At 38.3% G+C, this 21,398-nt stretch overlaps 1 protein-coding gene and 2 pseudogenes across 1 annotated transcript; 1 reads left to right on the forward strand and 2 right to left on the reverse strand.

The window, feature by feature from the left end:
• Window positions 1–731: 731 nt before the first annotated feature.
• Window positions 732–2,797, reverse strand: LOC130943444 (cytochrome P450 82A1-like; annotated as a pseudogene).
• An 8,906-nt stretch (window positions 2,798–11,703) lies between these two features.
• LOC130945301 (uncharacterized) lies at window positions 11,704–17,274 on the forward strand (annotated as a pseudogene).
• Window positions 17,275–18,600: 1,326 nt separating this feature from the next.
• LOC130946849 (cytochrome P450 CYP82D47-like) lies at window positions 18,601–21,041 on the reverse strand. Its single transcript, XM_057875723.1, has 2 exons — window positions 19,915–21,041; window positions 18,601–19,262 (listed from the first exon to the last, which is right to left on the reverse strand). The coding sequence occupies exons 1-2, from the start codon at window positions 20,866–20,868 to the stop codon at window positions 18,624–18,626; spliced, it is 1,593 nt and encodes a 530-aa protein (XP_057731706.1). The 5' UTR covers window positions 20,869–21,041; the 3' UTR covers window positions 18,601–18,623.
• Window positions 21,042–21,398: the final 357 nt, after the last annotated feature.

Raw genomic sequence — 21,398 nt, forward strand, 5'->3', positions numbered from 1 at the left:
ACTGAAAAGGTAAGAACTGGGCACAAAATCTCAATTTTCTTACCAAATTATTCAGTGAATTTTGTAGAGTTTTCTGAGACGAACGCGTGGCTGCTGACGGCTCGTCAATCATAGTTAGTCTCTTTTATATTGTATAACTACTTGTTACTTCTGATTCTAAAAAATTTAAGTTTTAATTCTTATACCACATTAGATGACTATACTTTATAATAATTTTTTTAATATCAAAAGTTCTGATAATGATTCTTTAGATGCTAATGCATCAAAGAATGATCCCTAATCAATATTTTTTAAAATTTGGTTAATCTTTTATTATAGTCCCTAATCAATATTTTTTAAAAAGTGTTGCTAAAAAAAATGTTACCAAAATAAAAAATATATATAATTTTAATTTTTAAAACACTTGCATAATCACCATTATTACCATAAACATAGTTACCATAAAATATCATTTAGTTAACTAGCTTCTTGGTTCTTTGTGCTTGGATTCTCTGATTTTTCTTATGTTAAGCTTTTTCGATCATAAAAAAAAATAATCACCATAAACATAATCATATTAAAATTTACCTAATAAAATATATCAAAAATGTATATTAAAATTTATTATTAATACAAAATGATTAAAATCAACTATTAAAATTTATTATTAATATAAAATATATATTAAAATATAAAATATATTTATACATAAATATATAATAATTAATTTTAATGATTAATTTAATTTCTGTACAAATAATATTTTTGAATAAAATAAAATATATCAAGATAAACCGTAGAGCCTAGAAGAAAGACGTGGCTTGATGAGAACATCAAGGGGAGTAGCTTTCATAGTTGCGAGGCCAAAGATTTCAGTCATATCAATGGGTTCATCAGATGGCTTTAAAATTTCAAAGGATTGCAAGAAAGTAGCCAAAGTTAGATGAATCATGGGAAGGGCAAATGATACTCCGGGACACATTCTTCTCCCACTTCCAAATGGGATCAACTCAAAGTGGTTACCTCTAACATCAACATCTTTGTGAGTGGTAAGGAACCTCTCTGGCTTAAATTCCAATGGGTCAGACCAAATGCTAGGATCCGTGTGAATCTTCCATAAATTTGTGATTAGTTGCGTTCCTTTTGAAATGTAGTAGCCATTAACATAGCAGTCATCCGCAAACTCACGAGGTCCTGAGAAAATTGCTGTAGGGTATAGCCTTAATGTCTCTTTAACGATGGCTTGAATGTACACCAACTTACTTATGTCTGTTTCGTTTACAAGTCTGTCTTTACCAACATAGATGTTCAACTCCTTTTGTGCTTGTTCTATTGTGCCTGTATTGTTCAACATACAAGATAATATCCATATAAGAGTTCCTGAAGTGGTGTCAATCGATCCTCCCGTCAGAATCTGCAACGCACAATAATTTTCAGAGGAAAACGTGTTCTTTGATTAACAAAACAGTAATATTTTTTCAAGTAATAATTAGAAGTTGTAATTCACACATAGTATTTGTCAGTTCGATTAGGGATCATAATAAAAGACTAACCAAATTAATTAACTAATATAATATAACATATTATATTGTTGATCAATTTAGGTACAATTGACTATAACTACATTACTTGAAAAACACTTAAGTCCACCATATACTATATATATACATACCCAAGTGGTGGCTTTGATGACAGTATCGGAATCAAATCCAGCAAGTTGAGTACCATCAAGAATTGAGAGCATGACGTCCATGAAGTCTTGATCGCCACCATCCTGATCAGAATTGGCTCTTTTCCGGCGATGCTCCTCTAACCACTCCACCATAATGGCGTCCATCTCCTTAGCGGTCTTTTTCATGGCTTTCTCGTGCCCACCCAAATCCAGCCACCGAAGCCAGGGAACAGCGTCACCCACCACAACCAACCCCAACTGCCGCATGAATTCTCTCATGGTTTTCAAGAACCGCTGTGCTTCCTCCTCATCAGAATCGTTTTCCCGCAACCACTCTAAGAACCATACTGAGCATCAACTCTCCAAACCACTTCTTCATCTCCACCGCAACATAGCCCGAGGAGGAGGCGTCGTTGTCGTTGTTGTTGTTGTTGTGTTTCTCAGCCCAGAGTTTGTAGAGCGCTTTGATGCTGGCTTCTAACTCGGAGACACGAAGGTGGCGTGATAACTCGATTCGGCGAGTGGAGAGCAATTCCTGGTTGGCAATCCTTCGCATCTCGCGCCAATAATGACCATAAGGGGCGAACGACACTATGGCTTGGTTATAGGTAAGGTGTTCGACGGCGACGACCCTTGGCCGCGATGACAGGGCGATGTCGTTGGTGGTGAAGCATTCCTTAGCGGTTTTCCAGTTGTTAATGACCACAGCACGTTGTGATCCGATCTTGATCCTGAATATGGCTCCGTATTTGTCGGCCATGGCGCCTAGAGTTATCTGTGGTGGCTGGGAACGGGTGAAGAGCCAGAGATGGCCTATTATGGGCCATGCTCCCGCCGCCAGCGGTGGCTCTTTGCCTCCTCGGCGGCGGCCGACTTTGGAGCTTCGCAAAAGAAAGAATAGCGGAACAACTAAGATTAGAAAAACGAGAGCAATCATTACTAGATTATTGGTAATGCTTAAGCAACTCAGAACTGAAGGGGCCACAGAAGCCATTGCTCTGCAACCTACCACAACTACCCCTTAACCTTATGCCCTTATTAGATCTTTTTCCTCATTTGTCTATTTGACGAAAAAGAAAAAAGAAAATCTTAAGTAACGTGCAAAATGAAAACACTAAAGAGCATGTGCATTGACTTACTATGTTTTGGTTTTGGATAAGCCATTTTTACTTTCTTTTCATCCCATCATAAAGTGGTTAGTGTTAAGAAGAAAAAAAATATAAATTTATTTTATTGAATATTTATTTATTGTAGAATGTATTTGTTCTCGCAAGAATACTCTTTTCGAGTTATACGTCGGTTTTGTGTTAATTTGGGGGATCTGACGGTTCGAACTAAACTGAGAATATCCTCGTAAACTCGGACCCAAGCGTGGTACCTGTAAAAAGGATTACGACACTCAAGTCAATAAAGAATCACTTATAAAAAATGAGTATATGATCAGTGGGTTGTTTTTTTTTATTTGCTGGCCCTAGTCGACCTTATGCTCGTTTTATAAAATTGATTGGTGTTGAATAGGTCGTTGGTTTGAGCCGTGATCTTCGTGACCGACTTTTGGGTGAGATCGTGGGAGTGATTTATTAAGATAACGTTATGTTATTTTTCAAATGTAGGTTATCATGTCGAGGTATAACGCGGTTCGTCCAATGTTAAAGGGATACCATACACATCCCCAAACTTTGACTTGGAAAACGCAGTTTTAGCAAGTTGAGCTTATCCTGTATAGTTATACCCCGGTGTTTAATGGCAAGTGTGTAGCCCCAAACTCAACGCACGTTGTTACTACTTCAAGTTTGGATTTTATGATTTTTACTTAGATGTGTAACAGGTTTAAAAAAAATAAGATAGGTTTTGAGTGTTTACCTTGTTAATTGAGCTGAAATATTTTGCTTTGCCTATTGGGATACAGACCGTTTGCTTTGGGCATTTGAACAGTTTTAATTGTTAACTTCCCACTAAATTAGTGGATTGTAATTAAATATTTTTTCCGTTTTCTCATTGGGAAGAAACACAATGCACGACTTGGAGCTATTTTTGCTTAATTGAAAAAGGACATGTCTTCGAAAGGTTTGTCTCTCCTTCTTCCTGTCCCTTTCTTTGTCTCGATCTCTTTCGAAAAGATGGTTAGGAAAAAGGAAAAAGACAAGGTTAAAGTAGTTGAAGTGAATAAGCAGAATCCCTATTATTTGGTTCACGTTGATGTGAAAACTCATGCGCCGTTGTATTGTGATGCGAAGTCACTTTGTGAGCTAAAAGCTCTAAAGCTTGCTAGGGAGGAGTCGGGGGTTTGCATTGAGCTTCTCCCTTATACTAGTGAGGCAAGGGTCTGCGAAAGGAGAGGTGATTGGGAGTATTTCTATATGTATACTCCTTGTTTTACTGAGTTGCATGTAAAATTCACCTTTTCTAACTTTGAGTGCAAAGTCGTGACGCAGTTAAACTGCGCTCCCTCGCAATTGCACCGTAATTCCTGGGTGTTTCTGCATGCGTATAAGTGCTTGATGGAATTTCTTGAGTTTTCCTATTCTCTTAATGTTTTCTTTTCTTTATTTCAATCAAAGGGGGGTGCGGAAAGGCCTTTGGATTTTTCTTAGTAGTTTCTCCAGATGTTCTGTTTTTCTTTTGTACAAGTCTTCATTTAAGAACTTCAAGTCTTTGTTTGTAAAGGTTCGATCTTTGGAAATCAAATATCCTTTTTATTTAGACGATGAACTAATAGAGAAGTATCCTCTATATTGGTGTTCAGAGAGAATGCAGATTTTTTAGGCTGATGAGAGGAGTGAGGAGGAAGACCCTTTTCTACACTTTCTCATAGAAAATTTTGCTACTGGCGAATGCTTATCCATTCAGGATATGCTACATTTTGAGAAGGAAAATGATAAAGAGGGTTTGAAAACATATATAGGCAATCATAGTCATGTGTTTTTGGTTTCGATGATTTCTAATTGCTGATGTTTTGTTGTTGTTTCTTGTAGGCGGCCGAGTTCCTCATCTTAACACTTCTCGGCTCCAGTTCGATTTGAGTCGGAAAAGGTTGGTAGTGGTTCCAGGTTGGTTAAAGAAGCCGATAGGGACGCTTCTCATTTTGCTGTTTAGTATTCTGTTTCTTTAAAAAGGAGGAGGGATGAGTCGGACAAGTCTTTGAAAGTTATATCTGAGAAAGGTATGGAAGCTGTTGTTGGTGAGAGGTCAGTTTTTGAGAGACAGAAGAAGCTGCACAGGTTTATTGACGGGGTGAACCCTCAATCTCTCTGGAGTGACCAGTTTCCTATTGATGAGCTGGCCGACCGAATTTCCCATTATCCTAGAGACATGCAGCTGACTCGATGAACTAGCGTAGAAGGAATTGGGAAATTTATCTAGGTTAGCTAATTTTGATTTTTGTTATTTGTTTTATATTTGGACTTGTCATTGATTAGTTGTTATGTAGATTGTGGCTTCGCGTCTATTATGCATTGGTCGTGCGACCGAGTTGCTAGGAGCGGAGCAGTAGATTGCTACGAACAAGGTGGTTAGCTTGGAGAAGACCTTAAAGGAGAGGGACGATGTCATTGTTGACGTAACTGCAAAGATAAAAAGTGAGGAAGAGGAAATTGTTAAGCTTCAGGATCAGATCCATCTTCTCCAGGCCGAGATTAAGGAGAATGACAAGACAAAAGGTGAATGACATCTCGGATTCATGAGCTGGAGGATAAGGGTCTTGAGATGTTTGCTGCGGGATTTGTTTGTGCTGTTAGCCAAGTTGCTCTGTTTTCTCCCGAATTTGACGTTGGAAAGCTTGATGAGATGATGATTGTGATTGGTGGTCAGCTTGTGGAAGATGAGTCGGGCGAAGGTCATGCTGACAATATTCCTCTGCCCTCCTGAAGAATTTTGTTAATATTTTGTAATTTTGAAATTTAGTATTGTGTTTGTTTGGTACTGTTGTTTGGCAGCTGATGATTAAGATGATTGTTTTTTGAAACTATTTTTGCCGACGTGTTGTGTCGGTTTTGACTTTATAAATGTTCTGAATAGTTGCTGCATATCTATGAATGCGATATTCCAACTTATGTTTTGTTGGTTTGATGTTGTCAAAGGATAAATTCAGTATAATAATCAGGAAGAAAAAGATGATTAGATTTTTGAATGTGAAAAAGACCTCTCGGTTGTTGAGAGGCGTGGGATGGTCGACCTCGTTAAAACCTGTCAGAGTAAAACCCTCCTCAAGGAAAAACCATGTGACCAGGAAAAAGAGTACCTTCCCACTACACTTTTTACAATAAGATGTTAACTATGATAGATCTTTAGAGATGAAATCTTCCAAGTGTTAGGGAGAGCCGTTCCTTCCAACGTTTCGAGGGAATATGCTCCTTTTCCGATGACTTTGGAAACTCGAAAAGGACCTTCCCAGTTAGCAGCTAATTTTCCATGTCCTGGTGGTTTTCGAACTTCTTCGATTTGCCTTAGCACTAAGTCTCCTTCTCTTAGAGTTCTCAGTCGTACTTTTTTGTTATATTGCTTTTGCATAGCTGCCTGCATGGCTCTTTGTCTGAGTTCTGTTAAGCATCGCTCCTCTCCTATTAGATCTAGCTCGGCTGATCTGGCTTTCGTGTTGGCCTGTTTGTCAAAGTGCTCAGTCCGAGTAGATCCTTGTCTAATTTCCATGGGAATCATGCAGTCTGTTTCGTAAAATAGTCGGAATGGGTTTTCGTTTATCGTGGACTGTGGTGTTGTGTTATAGCTCCACAGTACTTCTGGTATGAGTTCTGCCCAACGTCCTTTAGCATCTGTTAGTTTTTTTTAATGCCTACAAAATAACTTTGTTAGCCGCCTCCGGGAGCCCATTACTTTGTGGGTGCTCGACAATGATGTTTGATATGCAGATCAGTTAAGTATGACTCAATTTTTTTATCTGTGAATTACCTACCGTTATCGAAGACGATTTCTCTAGGTAAACTAAATCTACATATAATTGATTTCTAAATAAAATTTTGTACCTTTTTCGACGTTATTTTCACAAGTGGTTTCGCCTCTATCCATTTTGTGGAGTAATCAATGGCTACCAAAAGAAACTTTACCTGTCCTGGTTAGACTAGTAACAGTCCGAGTATATCCATGCCCCATTTGTGAAATGGCCAGCTGACATCTGAGTTGTGTAGCAATTCGACCGGGTTGCGAATGAGCGGTGCGCACTTTTGACATGCATCACACTTTTGTACCTTATTTCTGCAGTCTTCTCTTAGCTTCGGCCAGTAGTATCCTGCTCGTAGGATTGTTATGGCCAAGCTTCTACCTCTGGTGTGGTGTCCACAGATACCATCATGGACTTTGGCAATGGCATTCGCTGCATCTTCTTGGCCAAGATATTTTAGTAATGGCCTAGTGATGCCCCATTTGTATAGGTCAGTTCCCATCATGGTGTAATGGCTTACTTTATGTCTGAATGACCTCGGATTTTCTTCCTCTGGTATTGCCCCAATTTTTAAATAGCGAATGAATGGGCTTCGCCAGTCTTCTTCCTATAATATACTTAAAACAGATTTGATTTCTGAACTTGGTTCTATTAGTGTCAGGTGATATAATTTATCATGTGCATCAATTACCCTGTATGTAGCTAATTTAGATAAAATATCAGCCCTACAGTTTTGTTCTCTAGGTACATGTGATATTTCAAAATTTTGAAAATGTTGTATCATATCTTTTTTCCAAAGTTAGATAATTTTCTATGAGTTGATCTCGTACCTGAAATTGACCGGTTACTTATTGTACTACGAGGAGGGAGTCACAGTATACCTTTAGATTTTTTATTTTTATTTCTTTTGCCAACCAGAGATCTGCTAAGAGTGCTTCATATTCGGCTTGATTATTGGTTGCTTTAAATAGGAATTTGATTGACTGTTCGGCTTGGACTCCAGCATTGTCCTTTAGCAGGATCCAAGCTCCACATCCACTTTCATTTGATGCACCATCTACATACAACTCCCATGTTTTGATTGGTTCTTCAAGGTCGGTGAATTCTGATACAAAGTTGGCAAGTTCTTGTATTTTGGGAGATCCTCATGATTCATAAGAGAAGTCAAATTACGAGAGCTCTATTGCCCATTTTGTAAGTCACCATGCTAGGTCTGGTTTGGATAATATTTGACGCAGGGGTTGTCCCGTCCGAACTATTATCCGATGTGTTTGAAAATAGTGTCATAGACGCCGAGCTATGATGACCAGACCAAATGCTAATTTTTCAATGGTCGGGTACCTTATTTTGGCATTTTGTAATACTTTACTCACAAAGTATACGTGTTGTTCTTTCCCTGTTTCTGTTACAAGCACGGAGCTGACTGTGTTAGTTGAAATTGAAAGAAATACAAAAAAGTGGTTTACCTTGTTGTGGCTTCTTGAGAATAGGGGGTGAACCGAGCAGATTTTTTAATTCGATGAAGGCTTTTTCACATACGTCTGTCCAGAGAAACTTTTTAGCCTTTCTCAAGGTGTTGAAGAAGTGATATGACTTGGCCGCTGTTGCAGGTAAGAATCGGGACAAAGCTGCTAGGCATCCTATAAGTTGCTGCACTTCTTTGATTAACTGAGGTGATTGCATGCTTATCAAGGCATGACATTTGTCGGGGTTGGCTTCTATTTCCCTGTTTGTCAGTAAGAACCCAAGGAATTTGCCTCCATGTACTCCAAATACACATTTTTTTGGGTTTAGCCTCATATTGTACTTTCGGAGTTGCTGAAATACTTCATTGAGATCAGCCTCATGTTGTTGTTTCGAGCTTGATTTGACCACCATGTCGTCAACGTATATTCCAATGTTCCGGCCGATTTGATCTTTTAAGACCTTGTCCATTAGTCTCTGATAGGTTGCTCCTGTATTTTTACCTTGGTCCGTTACAAATGCTGTTTTTTTCTTCATCATTAAGGTGCATTTGTGTCTTATTATAACCAGAATAGGCATCCATGAAACTAAGCACTTGATATATCCTGAGATGTCGTCTACTAGTCTGTTAATATTCAGTAGTGGGTAGGAATCCTTTGGACATACCTTGTTTATGTTAGTGAAGTCCACGCGCATACGCCACTTTTCCGAGCTTTTCTTAACCATTACAACATTTGCTAGCCACAATGAGAAATAAAGTTTTCGGATAAAACCTGCATCAAGTAATTTCTGTGTTTCTGCTATTGCTGCGCTTTTTCTTTCTGCACATAAATTTTGTTTCTTTTGCCTTATAGGTCGGGCGTTAAGATTGACTACTAGCTTGTGGCATATGAAGTTTGGATCAATCTCTGGCATGTCGGCTGGCGTCCATGCAAACAAGTTGATGTTGCACTTTAATGTCTCAATCAGATTTTGTTTTGTACCTGCAGAGAAGATGGAGCCGATGTTAGTAATTTGGTATGGATTCCCAAGTTGTACCTTTTCTAAGTCATCCGTTGGGACTGGGCAGTTATTGCTTTCTCTCGGATCTAGCTCAGTCAAAGTTGGAATGCTTTCCGAGTTGTAAATGGAATGGATCCTTGTAATAGTCTCGCTTGCGGTGACTTTTAAACCCGCATTATAACATTGCCTAGCTTCCTTGAGGTCTGCATGGATTGTTGTTATTACGTTATCCTGCACAGGAAACTTAACACAAACGTGAATAGTAGAGATAATAACTCCGAAAGAATTAAGGGACGGACGTCCCAAAATGACATTATAAGGGCTTGCACAATCTACTACTAAGAATTGAATATCGAGGGTTTCTGAGTTCGGAGACTCGCCCAACGTTGTTCTCAACCATACATAACCTGATACAGGGACCTTTTCCCCAGAGAACCCTACCAATTCTCCGGGTCATGGTTGTAGTGCTTTGTCGTTGAGTTGCATTTTCTTGAAGGTGGAATAGAATAAAACATCGGCACTACTCCTTGGATCGAGCAGAACCTTTTTTACTGTTAATTCTCCCATTTGTATTGAGATTACTACTAGGTCTTCCAGATTTGGGCATTGCGACTTTAGGTCGGATGCGCCGAAAGTGATTTGGGCAGCTGTTGTCGAGGTTTGAGTCCATTATTGAGACCCATCCATTGCCATCATGGTTCTATAATTCCTTTTCTCGCCATGCTAGTTGCTCCTCCTCCTACAAAACTGCCTAAGATGTAGTTTATTACTCCGTTAGATGCAGGAGTTTCAACTGGTCCATACCAGGCTCCTTTTTCTTTGTGGTCGGAGCTATAGCTCGGCTTGTTAGTGTCCGTTGCTTCTTTCTGGTTTCTGGAAGTTACGTATTTATCCAATAGGCCTTGTCGTGTTAGCCTCTCTAATAAGTCTTTGGCTACTACGTATTCGTCAGTGGTATGACCGTATTTCTGGTGAAATGTGCAATGCTTGCTCCTATCTACATACTTTTGATCCTGATATGTCCCTGCTTTGCTTGGTGGTTTGATTAGTTTATTGTGTAGTATTTCTTTGATGATGTCCTCTCTTTTGGTGTTGAACTTGGTATATGAGTAGAACTTCGGTGTTAATTTGAAAGGCTTTTTGAGATCTTTGTTTTGAGATTTGGTAGGTTTTTCCTCCTCCTTCCGAGGCAATGGTCTTTTGTTTCTCCGAGCTTCATGTAATTCTTCGATTTCAATTTGCCCAGTTGCTTTTTCTCTGAACTCCTCCAATGTCTTCGGCTTTGCGACGACTATTGCTTCCTAGAATTTCCAAAGTCGAAGGCCATTTTTTATTGTGTGCAATTGTACTTTCGGGTTGAGGTCTGGGATTTCCATGGTTGCCGTTGTGAACTGCGTCATGTAGTCCTTCAAACTCTCATGCTGTCCTTGCTTGATTGTACTGAGATAATCTGAATCTCGCACATAGATTTTGGATGTTGCGAAGTGGTTTATGAATAATTTGGTGAATTCTTCAAAGCTTGATATTGAACCTGCAGGTAAGTTAGAAAACCATAATAAAGCAGCTCCATCCAAAAAGATTGGAAAAGATCGGCACAAGATGAGATCAGAGTCGCTATTAAGAAACATCATAGATTCGAATTTTGTGACATGGACTTTAGGATCTCTGATCCTCTTGTACGGGGTTAAAGTCATGGGAAGTGTAAATTTTTTAGGTATTTTAAAACTCATTATTTCTTCTAAGAAAGGGTTAGTTCGTCGTCTTCCTATCTTGGGAGGTATTTCTTCTGTCTTCGCATTTGATTCTGATTGACGTTTCTCTTGTTGATCGGTGTTCGCCTTCTTATCGTCGTTCTTTTTTTCGCCATTGTTCTGCATTATTGCCAACAATTTAGCCATTCGTTGGTTTTCTGCTTGTAGAGCAGCATTAGCAGCCAAGAGTTCAGCATTGGTCTGATTGGCCTGGGGGTCACTGAATGGTCCGTCATTCTTCAGCTTCTGAAAAGAAAAGAAAGTACAAGGCGGATATAGTAGCATTAGGTCAAAAAACTAAAAGCGAGGCGGGGGCCCACGGTGGGCACCAAATGTTCTGGCAAGGATACTCTTTCCGAGCTATATGTCAGTCTTCTGTTAATCTAGGGGATCCTGACAGCTGGAACTAAACTAAGAATATTCTCGTGAACTCGGACCCAAGCGTGGTACCTAGAAAAAGGACTCCGAAGTTCAAGTCAGTAAAGAATCACTTATAAAAAATGAGTACATGATCAGTAGGTTATTTTTTTTGATCTGCCGGCCTTAGTCGACCTTATGCTCGTTTTATAGATTTGATTGGTGTTGAATAGGTCGTTGGTTTGAGCTGTGATCTTCGTGGCTGACTTTTGGACAAGATCGGGGAGTGGTTTGTTAGGATAACATTATGTTCTTTTTCAAATGTGGTTATCGTGCCGAAGTATAACGTGGTTCGTCTGATGTTAAAAGGATACCGTACAGTATTAAATAAAATTGAAAGTAATAAATTTTGGTAATTTTTTACTAATATTTTTTTATTATCAAATATTTCTAAAGATATATTAAAATTCAGAAATGATAAATTATCAATATTTTCTTGTGTATTTTACCTTATATTTAAATTAATATTAATTAATAAAAAAAACCCTAGCAGAGAAAGAGTACGTACTTCGTACTCAAGGAGAATGAGAGAAGGAGAGAGCGGGGGCGAGCAGTTGAGGGTGAAACACGGTGAGAAAGATGGTCATGCCATCGGAAGAGATAAGGGGGAGAGCGTGAGTGGGTGTGTATCCGGTGTTAAGGAGGGTTCTTCTCGAGAGGGGTTAGAAAAGCCATCCAAGGTCTCTTTTCGAGATAAAGTCATTGGTGTAGAAAAGTCTAAGGCCTTTGCATTAGTAAGGTCTTTATCTGAGGATGGTATCGCGACGGTCACAGGTAAGCAGGGTGATTCTCGTCCACCAAGTGTCAGTTTTACCAAGGAGGCAAAGAGCTGTCTAGTTGAACCTTATAAGGAAGCCATCGTGATCAAGGTGCTGGATAAGCATTATGGCTACACGATCTCATGCATAAGCTTCGGATAGTATGACGCATCAAAGGAGGGTTTGATTTGTTGGATGTAGGGTTTGGATATTTTTTGGTTAAATTTGATATTGCTGCAGATCGTGAGAAAGTCATTCTTGGTGGCCCGTGGTTGATAGACGGTCACTATGTTGCAGTAAAGCCATGGGATGTGGATTTTAGGCCATGTGAAAAATCTTTTGGATCAACGCTGGTATGGATTCGAGTCCCGGGACTTCCAATTTGGTGCTACCAGGAACAAGCAATGCTGCGAATTGCTTCTGCAATAGGGATTCTGGTGAAAGTAGATTTGGCCACTAAGCTTGCAGAAAAAGGAAAATATGCCCGAGCTTGTGTTCAAATTAATCTTGAGTTGCCTATAATCAAACATATTATAGTGGAGGGTGTGACTTATGAAGTGGAGTACGAGAGTTTACAGTTGATTTGTGCTACTTATGCATGGTATGGGCATGATAAATCGTGGTGCATGGAGAAGGAGTCCTTGGAAGGAAACGAAAATTTCTTTGGTGATGGAAAAAATAATGAAGCCCCGACACTAGTGCCACACAACAATCATGAGATTCAAAAAGAGGCTGAATCAGAAGCTCGTGATTTGGGTGAGAATCCTCGTAATTTGTGTGAAAAATTAGAAGTTGTTAAAGGGAAGGATGTGGTTACGGAATCATTGGCTCCTCACGTGCCTAATGGTCATGTTAATGAGGCATGCATGGATGATGACGAGGGCTGGCAACAAGTGTTGCGTAAGAGAAAATTCACAATGGGCCAGTCATCAGGTTTGAAGGACCAAGATGGAAAGCAGCACAAGTTTGCTTGAGAAGGGTTCCAAGGCCCAATTTGCATGGTGATGGAGGCAAATCAATTGGCATTAGGATGGGGAAGCGAGAAAAACATGAAATTGCGCCATCTCCATCGCGCAGAACTCCTATACGTCATGGAATTTCTCTACGGAAGCGTCCTCGGCCTTCCTCCTTGCAGAACTCGCCAGTTGATAAAAATGGTGGCACAACGGAGAAAACCTTAGTAGATGGAAGCATGGCAGGTGCAATGTCAGGGGGTCCGAAGGTGGCAATTATTGAGGATCCGAGTGTGCCAGTACCGCAGGATAAACCACCTATTGAGGTTAATGATTCTCTTTAGAGTTTATGTTCTTATTTATTCTATCCCTATTATTTATGGATTGTTTAAATATGATTGTTTGGAATATTAGGGGTGCTTCTAATAAGTTAGCCCGGGTGCATTGTAAGGAACTTGTTAGAAAATTTAGACTTGTTTTCTTTATTGTGGTTGAAACTCACTCCCCTTTTCAGCATTTAAAATTATTTTGGGAAAGGTTGGGGTATCACTGTGTTGGTATAGTAGAAGCAGAGGGGCATAAGGGAGGTATTTGATTTCTATCCCCTATGAAGGGTGTTTGTTGTAAGTTCATTGATGCTTTTGATCAGGGTGTTACTGTTGAGGTTCACTTTGATAATTTAATTTGGAGGTGTAGTGGTATTTATGGCAGTCCTCAATTTAAGAAAAGGGTTCTCCTTTGCGATTATCTTGTTGCACAATCCATGGTTTTCCAAGGACCTTGGATTGTTCTTGGTGATTTTAATGAAGTCAAATTTTCTCATGAATCTAAGGGCTGTCAATTTTCTCATCAAATAGTAGACATGTTTGCTACTTCATTAGGGGATAGTGATTTGTTTGATCTGAAGACTATTAGAAGGCGGTTTTCTTGGTATAGGAGGGTGAAAAATTATGTTGACGTGGCAAAAAGCTTGATCGAGTCTGTATAAATAGTAGTTGGTTATCTATCTTTCTAGAGGCTTATGCAGAAGTTTTAAATAGGCTTCAGTCTGATCATTGTCCTATTCTGGTGCGTTGTAAAGGTCGTCCTCAGCCTAAAGGGAATCGACCTTTCCAATTTGTTGTTGCTTGGGCTACTCATCCTGGGTATAGGGATATTGTGAACCAGTCATGGTGGTCTGGTAATAGAGGGATTAATGACAAGCTTTCGGAAGTACATAAGAATTCACTAGAGTTTAACTCGAAGGTATTTGGTAACATTTTTGTTAAGAAATGTGAATTAGAGCAGCAGATTAATTATTTACAAAAGCGTTTGGAAGTGGTGGATAGTATTTATTTGCGTCAGAAAGAGCAACAGTTGCTTGATGATTATAATAATACTCTAGTGCAAGAAGAGCTCCTATGGTTCGGGGATAGGAATACAAGATTCTTTCATATTCAAACTCTTGCACGAAGGAAGCATAATAAGATTCATGGCCTTTTCCTCAAGGATGGAGTGTGGGAAACTGAACCAGAGGTTCTAAGTCAAGAAGTAGAGTCTTTCTATAAAAGCTTATTCTGTCATTTGGATGATGTTGATTTGGGTTGCCTTGGTGATGTGCCTCTTCCTTCTCTGAATGAGGAAGCTTGCAATAATCTTACGGCACCAGTTACTATGGAGGAAGTCAGAACAGCTGTTTTTCACATGAACGCTTTTAAAGCTCCGGGTCCTGATGGATTTCAAGCTTTCTTCTTCAAAGAATATTGGGAGATCATTGGTCTTGATGTTTGGAAGATGGTTAAGCAGGCATTCTCCGGTGTTACTCTTGATCCAAGAATGTTGGAGACTTTACTGGTTCTCATTCCAAAGGTTGAATCACCGGTATCTATGAAAGATTTCAGGCTAATTAGTCTCTGCAATGTAATTTACAAGATCATCACGATGGTCCTTGTTAATAGGCTTCGTCCTCATCTTGCGGAGTGTTGGCCCGCTTCAAGGAGGATTTATTCCGGGACGAGGAACTCCTGACAACATCATTATTGCTCAAGAAGTCCTCCACTTTATGAAGAAGACTAAATCAAAGAAAGGCACATTAGCCTTTAAGATTGATCTGGAGAAAGCTTATGATAGAGTTGACTGGAGGTTTTTAGCTCATACCCTTAAGAGCTTTGCTTTTCCTATTCCTACACTTAATTTGATTATGAATTGTGTCACTGCTTCTTCTTTATCTATTCTTTGGAATGGGAGTCGTCTGAATCGCTTTACTCCTAGCCGAGGTCTTAGACAAGGAGACCCTATGTCACCCTATCTTTTTGTGTTGTGTATGGAGCGATTGGCATGCTTTATTAGTCATCAGGTTGATTTGGGCTTGTGGGAGCCGGTTGCTATTTCTAGAGGGGGACCAAGAATATTCCACTTAATGTTTGCGGATGACTTGCTTCTATTCTGTAAAGCTACAAAGAGTCAAGTGCAAAATGTGATGTTGGTTTTAGAGACTTTTTGCAAAGCATCTGGGATGAAGATTAATGTGGAGAAGTCTAAAGCGCTTTACTCCAAGAATGTCTCTGCAACAAAGAAAGAGGTTTTCACTGGGGTATCCTCTATCAGATTTGTCCAGGACTTGGGCAAGTATCTTGGAGTTACCCTTAGCCATTCTAGGGTGACTTGTTCAGCTTTTAATGGTGTCCTGGATAAGATTCGGAGTAGGCTAGCAAGCTGGAAAGGGAGTTTACTCAATCAGGCTAGTAGACTCTGCTTGGTTAATTCTGTTGCCACCGCTATTCCCACGTACCAGATGCAGGTCTCTATTTTTTCCAAAGGAATCATTAGTAAATTGGAGTCTATGATGAAGAATTTTCTTTGGAAAGGACAAGTTGATGGAAGAGAATTGAATCTTGTTAGTTGGAAGGTACTGGTTACTCCAAAAAAATATGGAGGTTTAGGGATTAGAGATATTTATTGTGTAAATATTGCTCTTCTTGAAAAGCTAGTTTGGACTTTTTTCCAGCAGCCAAACAAGCTATGGGTCCAATTGTTGGATGCCAAGTACCGATCATCTCTATATGACTGTTTTAGTTATCCTAAGAACAAGGACTCTCCCATTTGGAGGTGTCTTTGCAAGGCTTGGGAAGTGTTGAAAGATGGGTTTGCTTGGTGTATTGGAGATTTGAACCAGAATTTTTGGTTTTCTAGCTGGAGGAGAGAAGGACGGTTATCTAATGAGATGGATTATGTTCACATTTCTGATTCAAATCTCCGGATACAGGATATTTGGTCGGTTGGTATGTGGCATTTAGATACTCTTTATTCTCCTTTATCTCAAAATCTAAAAGGTAATATTCTCTCTTACAATCCAGATGAACAAGCAGGTCCGGAAGTGGGTTGGTATTGGAGTGGGTCTACTGCCAAAGTCTATAACTCACGCAATGGTTACTTGTGGTTGTGTAAGCAGCTGTTTGATTGGGAGGAGCGGGAGAATTGGCTTTGGCTTTGGCGTCAGCTTGTTTCGGAAAAGCATAAGTTTTTGGCTTGGTTGTGTCTTAAGGAGGCTCTTCCTACTGCTAGTTTTCGCTTTAGAAGAGGGATGTCGTCATCGGATAGGTGTCCAAGATGTCTTTCTAGCCAAGAATCAGTTTTACATTGTATTCGGGATTGTCCAAAAGCTCAGCTTGTCTGTCATAGGTTGGATATTTCTTGTCATCCTTTGGATTTGAAGAACTGGTTCTTGTATCATAGCAGAGAGCATCCGTTCAAGTTCTTTTCGGGACTTTGGTGGATATAGCAAGTAAGAAATAATGATATATTTAATCCCCATAAAACTTGGCCTCCGAAAAAAGAGATTTGTCTGGCATTAACTTTAGAAAAGGAGCTTAGGAATATTTTTGAATTACAACGTATGTCCCTTCCCTCTACTCTAAATAGTTTTTGGAATCCCCCATCCATTGGTACGTTTAAGATTAATTATGATGCTAGTTATTTTGGTTCGGGTGATAGTGTTGATTTTGTTTGTGTTATTAGAGATTGTAATGGGAGCTGGCAAAGGGGGTGTTTGGGAATGATTGAGAGTAATAGTATTCTTCAAGGAGAATTGTTTGCTATTTGGAGAGGATATCTCTTAACTTGGGATGTGGGTCAACGAGATGTTATTTGTGAGACGGATTGTGTGGAAGCATTTAATCTTGTTACTCAAGATGGTTTTGGATTTATTGATCCATTGGTGCTCAAAATAAGAGATATCATGCATTGGAATTGGCGTGTTGAGTTTCGTTTGATTATGAGAGATGCAAACACGGTGGCAGATACCATGGCAAAGATGGCGATGAAATTACAACTTTCGCATGTAGAGCTTTTTTCACCTTGGGAGGAGATTAAGAGTAATTTTAAATGGGATTGCCCCTCTATTTAAGTAATTCCTTGTTTTGTTTGTTTTGTTTTTCTTTGTTTAATTTATTTCAGTTACCAAAAAATTAATATTAATTAAATTTGTATGTTCTACTTTTTTTAATTAAAAATATTCTCTTAATATTTTTCATTGAATTGAGTAACATTCGTGTACTTTAAAATTTTCATGATTAGTCAAATTAACTTTAAGATACTCTTAAGTAGGAAATCAATTTAGGTTTTTTTTTTTGTGCTAATTAAATTATTGTTTAGCTAATAAAAGGATAAAAGCGAAAGAGAAAGGGAGAGAAAAAGTCACTTAACATTAGTTGAAAATATTGATTTTTATTTTTTATTATAATTAATAAAATATTAATTTAATATTATCAAAATATTATATAATTAGTAAATATTATTATTTTTTGGTAAAAATTTAGCTAATAATAGTTTGTACCTATCATCCTATATATTTACTAGGAGTGCTAGGGAGCCAATAAATTTTGTGATTTGTAGTTATTAATTAGCTATTATTAGTATTTTTAATGGTATGAGATTATATCTAATGATATGAGATTATTTATTTTTCTTTTGTTGGTTAAGTGCTAACCAAATTTTAATAAAAGTGCTATCCTCTTAGACTTTTTCTATATTTACTAAAGTTTATACACATAAGTTAACACAGTTAACACTTACGTATCAAAATATGCACACATAAATTAATAAAATTTATTTGTTAAAGATAATTTAGTGTTTATGCTGGCTAAATTTATTAAAAATCGGTAATTTTAAGAATTTTACTTAATATTATTATATAATATAATAATAAGGTGGTTGCTATGATGTTTAAAAGTGTTTGTTTAACTTATTAAAAAATGTTAAAAATTAATATTTAATTTTAAAAATATAAAAATAGATAATTATTAAATATTCAAATTTTGTCATAAAAAAAGTTAGAAAAAAATTAGACATCAAATTATAATCAATATAAATTCACCATTGAGTCATCGAAAATGGTATATAATCAAAAAAAGAAAATTTATAGCGGTGGATTTACATATATATTTGTTTACTTATAGCTGTTACTTTTTTTTTTTTAATATAACTAATTTTGAAAAGTAACGAATACTTGGTTGCATTGAATACATGGCAAGTAACTTAGCTTCAACTGATAAGACAAGGAATTTAATGTGTGCGGTGTATAGATCTTTTGAGTTTCTTATCTCTTCATTTATAGTTAACACAGATATAGTACTTAAATAAGATGGTAGCATGAACTAACCATGAAGTTCTAAGCACAAACCAGGTCCAAAAGGTAGCACTAGTCAAGTCAAGTACAAGCAGGCACCACACAAAAAAAATATGCAAATTCATTATTCATGCAAGGGTGTTCAATGATAAAACAGAAGGGGATAAACGAGGTTTGGCGAAAACCTCAAGCGGTGTGGTTTTGATGATTGTGAGTCCATACGTAGCACTCATATCAACAGAAGCATCTGAGGGAGTTGTGATCTCAAATGCATGCAAAAATGCAGCTAACGCCAACTTCGTCATTTGAAGCCCAAATGTTATGCCAGGACACGACCTTCTTCCGCCGCCAAACGGAAGAAGCTCGAAATGCTGACCCTTCACATCCACATCCCTGTGCATGCTTATGAACCTCTCCGGCTTGAATTCCAATGGGTTTAACCATACGCGAGGATCCCTGTGAAGCTTCCAAAGATTCAAGAACAATCGTGTGCCTTGTTTGATATGGTAACCCCCTAAGGTACAGTCCTCTGTGAATATACGAAGCCCTGATAGTGGCCCAGCTGGGTACAATCGCAGTGATTCTTTGACCACAGCTTCAAGGTATTTTAGTTTGTTAATATCTGATTCCTTCACTAGTCTCTCCTTGCCTACTTGCTCGTCTAGTTCATCTTGAACCTTCTTCAAAACGTGGCGATTGTTCAGTAATAACGAAAGTGTCCATGTCATGGTAACTGTTGTTGTGTCCGTTGCCCCTGCAATTAGCGTCTGCAAAATGCAGCCATAACAATATAACATCACTATTTTTGAACATTCAACTATTGTCGCTACATAAATTAATTTAATATCTAGGGTTGGCCCCTTATTAATACAACTTAACTAAGTGTGGCTCTGCTAGCTTTTATAAAACGTAGAAGGGAATTATTCACAATAAAGTTACACAGCATGATGAGAAAATAAAGCGTTAAGCACATGTTTATATCTACCAGCCATTCTTATTGTGTGAAAAAACGTAGCAGTAAAACAATATTAATCTAAAGTTGAAGGAACATACAACTATTTTCAAATATTAGGTAATTGAGTAATGATTTTCATGGGAATGGATCCTCTCAAAGTTAAAAAAAAAAAAATTGAGAGAGTAAATTGTGATCTCTAATCCTTTATAGCATTGTCTCTCTTATTTTTTCTTAATTCCACTTATAAAATTAATGATGAGATATCACACTTTACTCCATCAATTGTTAAAAAAGAAATTAAGAGGATTCATTTTCGATTTTAGCTCCTTGTTTCAGTGGGTGTAAATGGATAATCAACTTGGTTAATTTCATTTTATGTCATTGAATCAGTTTCAATCCCTTGAAGCAAACAAGCAAAGGTGATATTGGAAATAACAGAACAGAGCTAGCTAATAAATGCGTACCAAGCAAGTAGCTTTGTTGACAGTGTCAGCATCAAAGCCAGCAAGATCAACCCCATCAAGGACAGAAAGCAACACATCAATAAAATCCTGTTCTGTTTTTGCCACTCCAGAGTCTCTGTTCTCTCGATGTTCTTCAATCCACTCACTAACTATCTCATCCATTTCCTTAGCCGCCTTCTCCATCTCCTTTATTTTACCACCAAAATCAAACCACCTAAGAGCAGGAATCGCATCCCCAACAACCGTCACTCCAGTAAGACGAAAGAACTCCCTGAACGCCAACCTGATCCGCCTCACCTGCCGCTCATCGCCACCCTTCGCTGAGTACCTCTTCCCCGCAACCATCCTCAGAATCACGTTCAGGTTCATATCTCCCAGCCACTTATTCATCTCCAATAACAACCCTCTAGAGCCTTCTCTTTCCTCCAACCACGTTCTGTATATCTCTTTCATTGAATACCCCACCTCTGAATCTCTGATATCGCGAAGCAACTCGAACCGGCGAGTGGAGAGTAACTCCGAGGCTGTTATCTTTCGCATCTCGCGCCAGTAATTGTCGTAGGCACAGAAACCGAAATTGGCATAGTTTTGTCCTAGGATTTTTGCGGCGGTATATTTTGGACGAGAAGAAATTATGGCATCGTGCGTTGTGAATAACTCTTTGGCTAGCTCTGAAGAACTCACAACTATGGCAGGGTGCACGCCGATTCGTATTCTGAATATTGGTCCGTACTTGTCTGCCATGGTTCCCAGTGTAACATAAGGTGGCTGATCGGAGCCACTAAAGATTTTCAGGTGGCCGATTAGTGGCCAGCCACCGGCCGCCTCCGGTGGTGGTTGTGGCTTGCAGGCATCGTCATCACGTGCAGTTTTGATGAAGTACAAGTAGTATGATATGATTAGTATGCCAACAACTGCTGCTGCTACTGCTTCTTCATACTCAATCGTCGTCATGATTCATAAGGTCAGATCCAACAGACAACATACAATTTGACTTTGATTTTATCGGTTTCTGTTGAAAAAGCTTAATGTTAATTTATTTGTATGCAGCTGCCATAGATAAATCAGGTAGACACTAATGTATACTGTGTATACCAAGTTTAATAGTCAACTATATTGTGCTTGAAGTTTATTTTGGCCGATGTATCAGTGTCATCACTTTTTTTTAATTAAGTGATGTTCATAAGTCTTTTGGTTTATCTTCCTCAAAAATTCTATCAGCTGAATATTTAATTTTAATTGTGTTTTATTTTTTTAACGTTTGATTAGTGGTGGATCCAACTAATTTGGCATTTTCTGAAGAAACTTTAACATGATATATGTTCTTGTGTATTCGAACTATAAATCAGCAGGATAAATCTCGCCTTCTGCTGATCGAATCCAAGCTTTTTTTTTTTGCAGAATTATATATCGATTTTCAGTACGCTCCGACGCTTAAGTTAGTAAAAGAATTATCTAGATGTACTTGAATATAAAAGTGACTT

Source organism: Arachis stenosperma, chromosome 8 (genome assembly GCF_014773155.1).
Source record: "Arachis stenosperma cultivar V10309 chromosome 8, arast.V10309.gnm1.PFL2, whole genome shotgun sequence".
Classification (NCBI taxonomy): domain Eukaryota; kingdom Viridiplantae; phylum Streptophyta; class Magnoliopsida; order Fabales; family Fabaceae; genus Arachis; species Arachis stenosperma.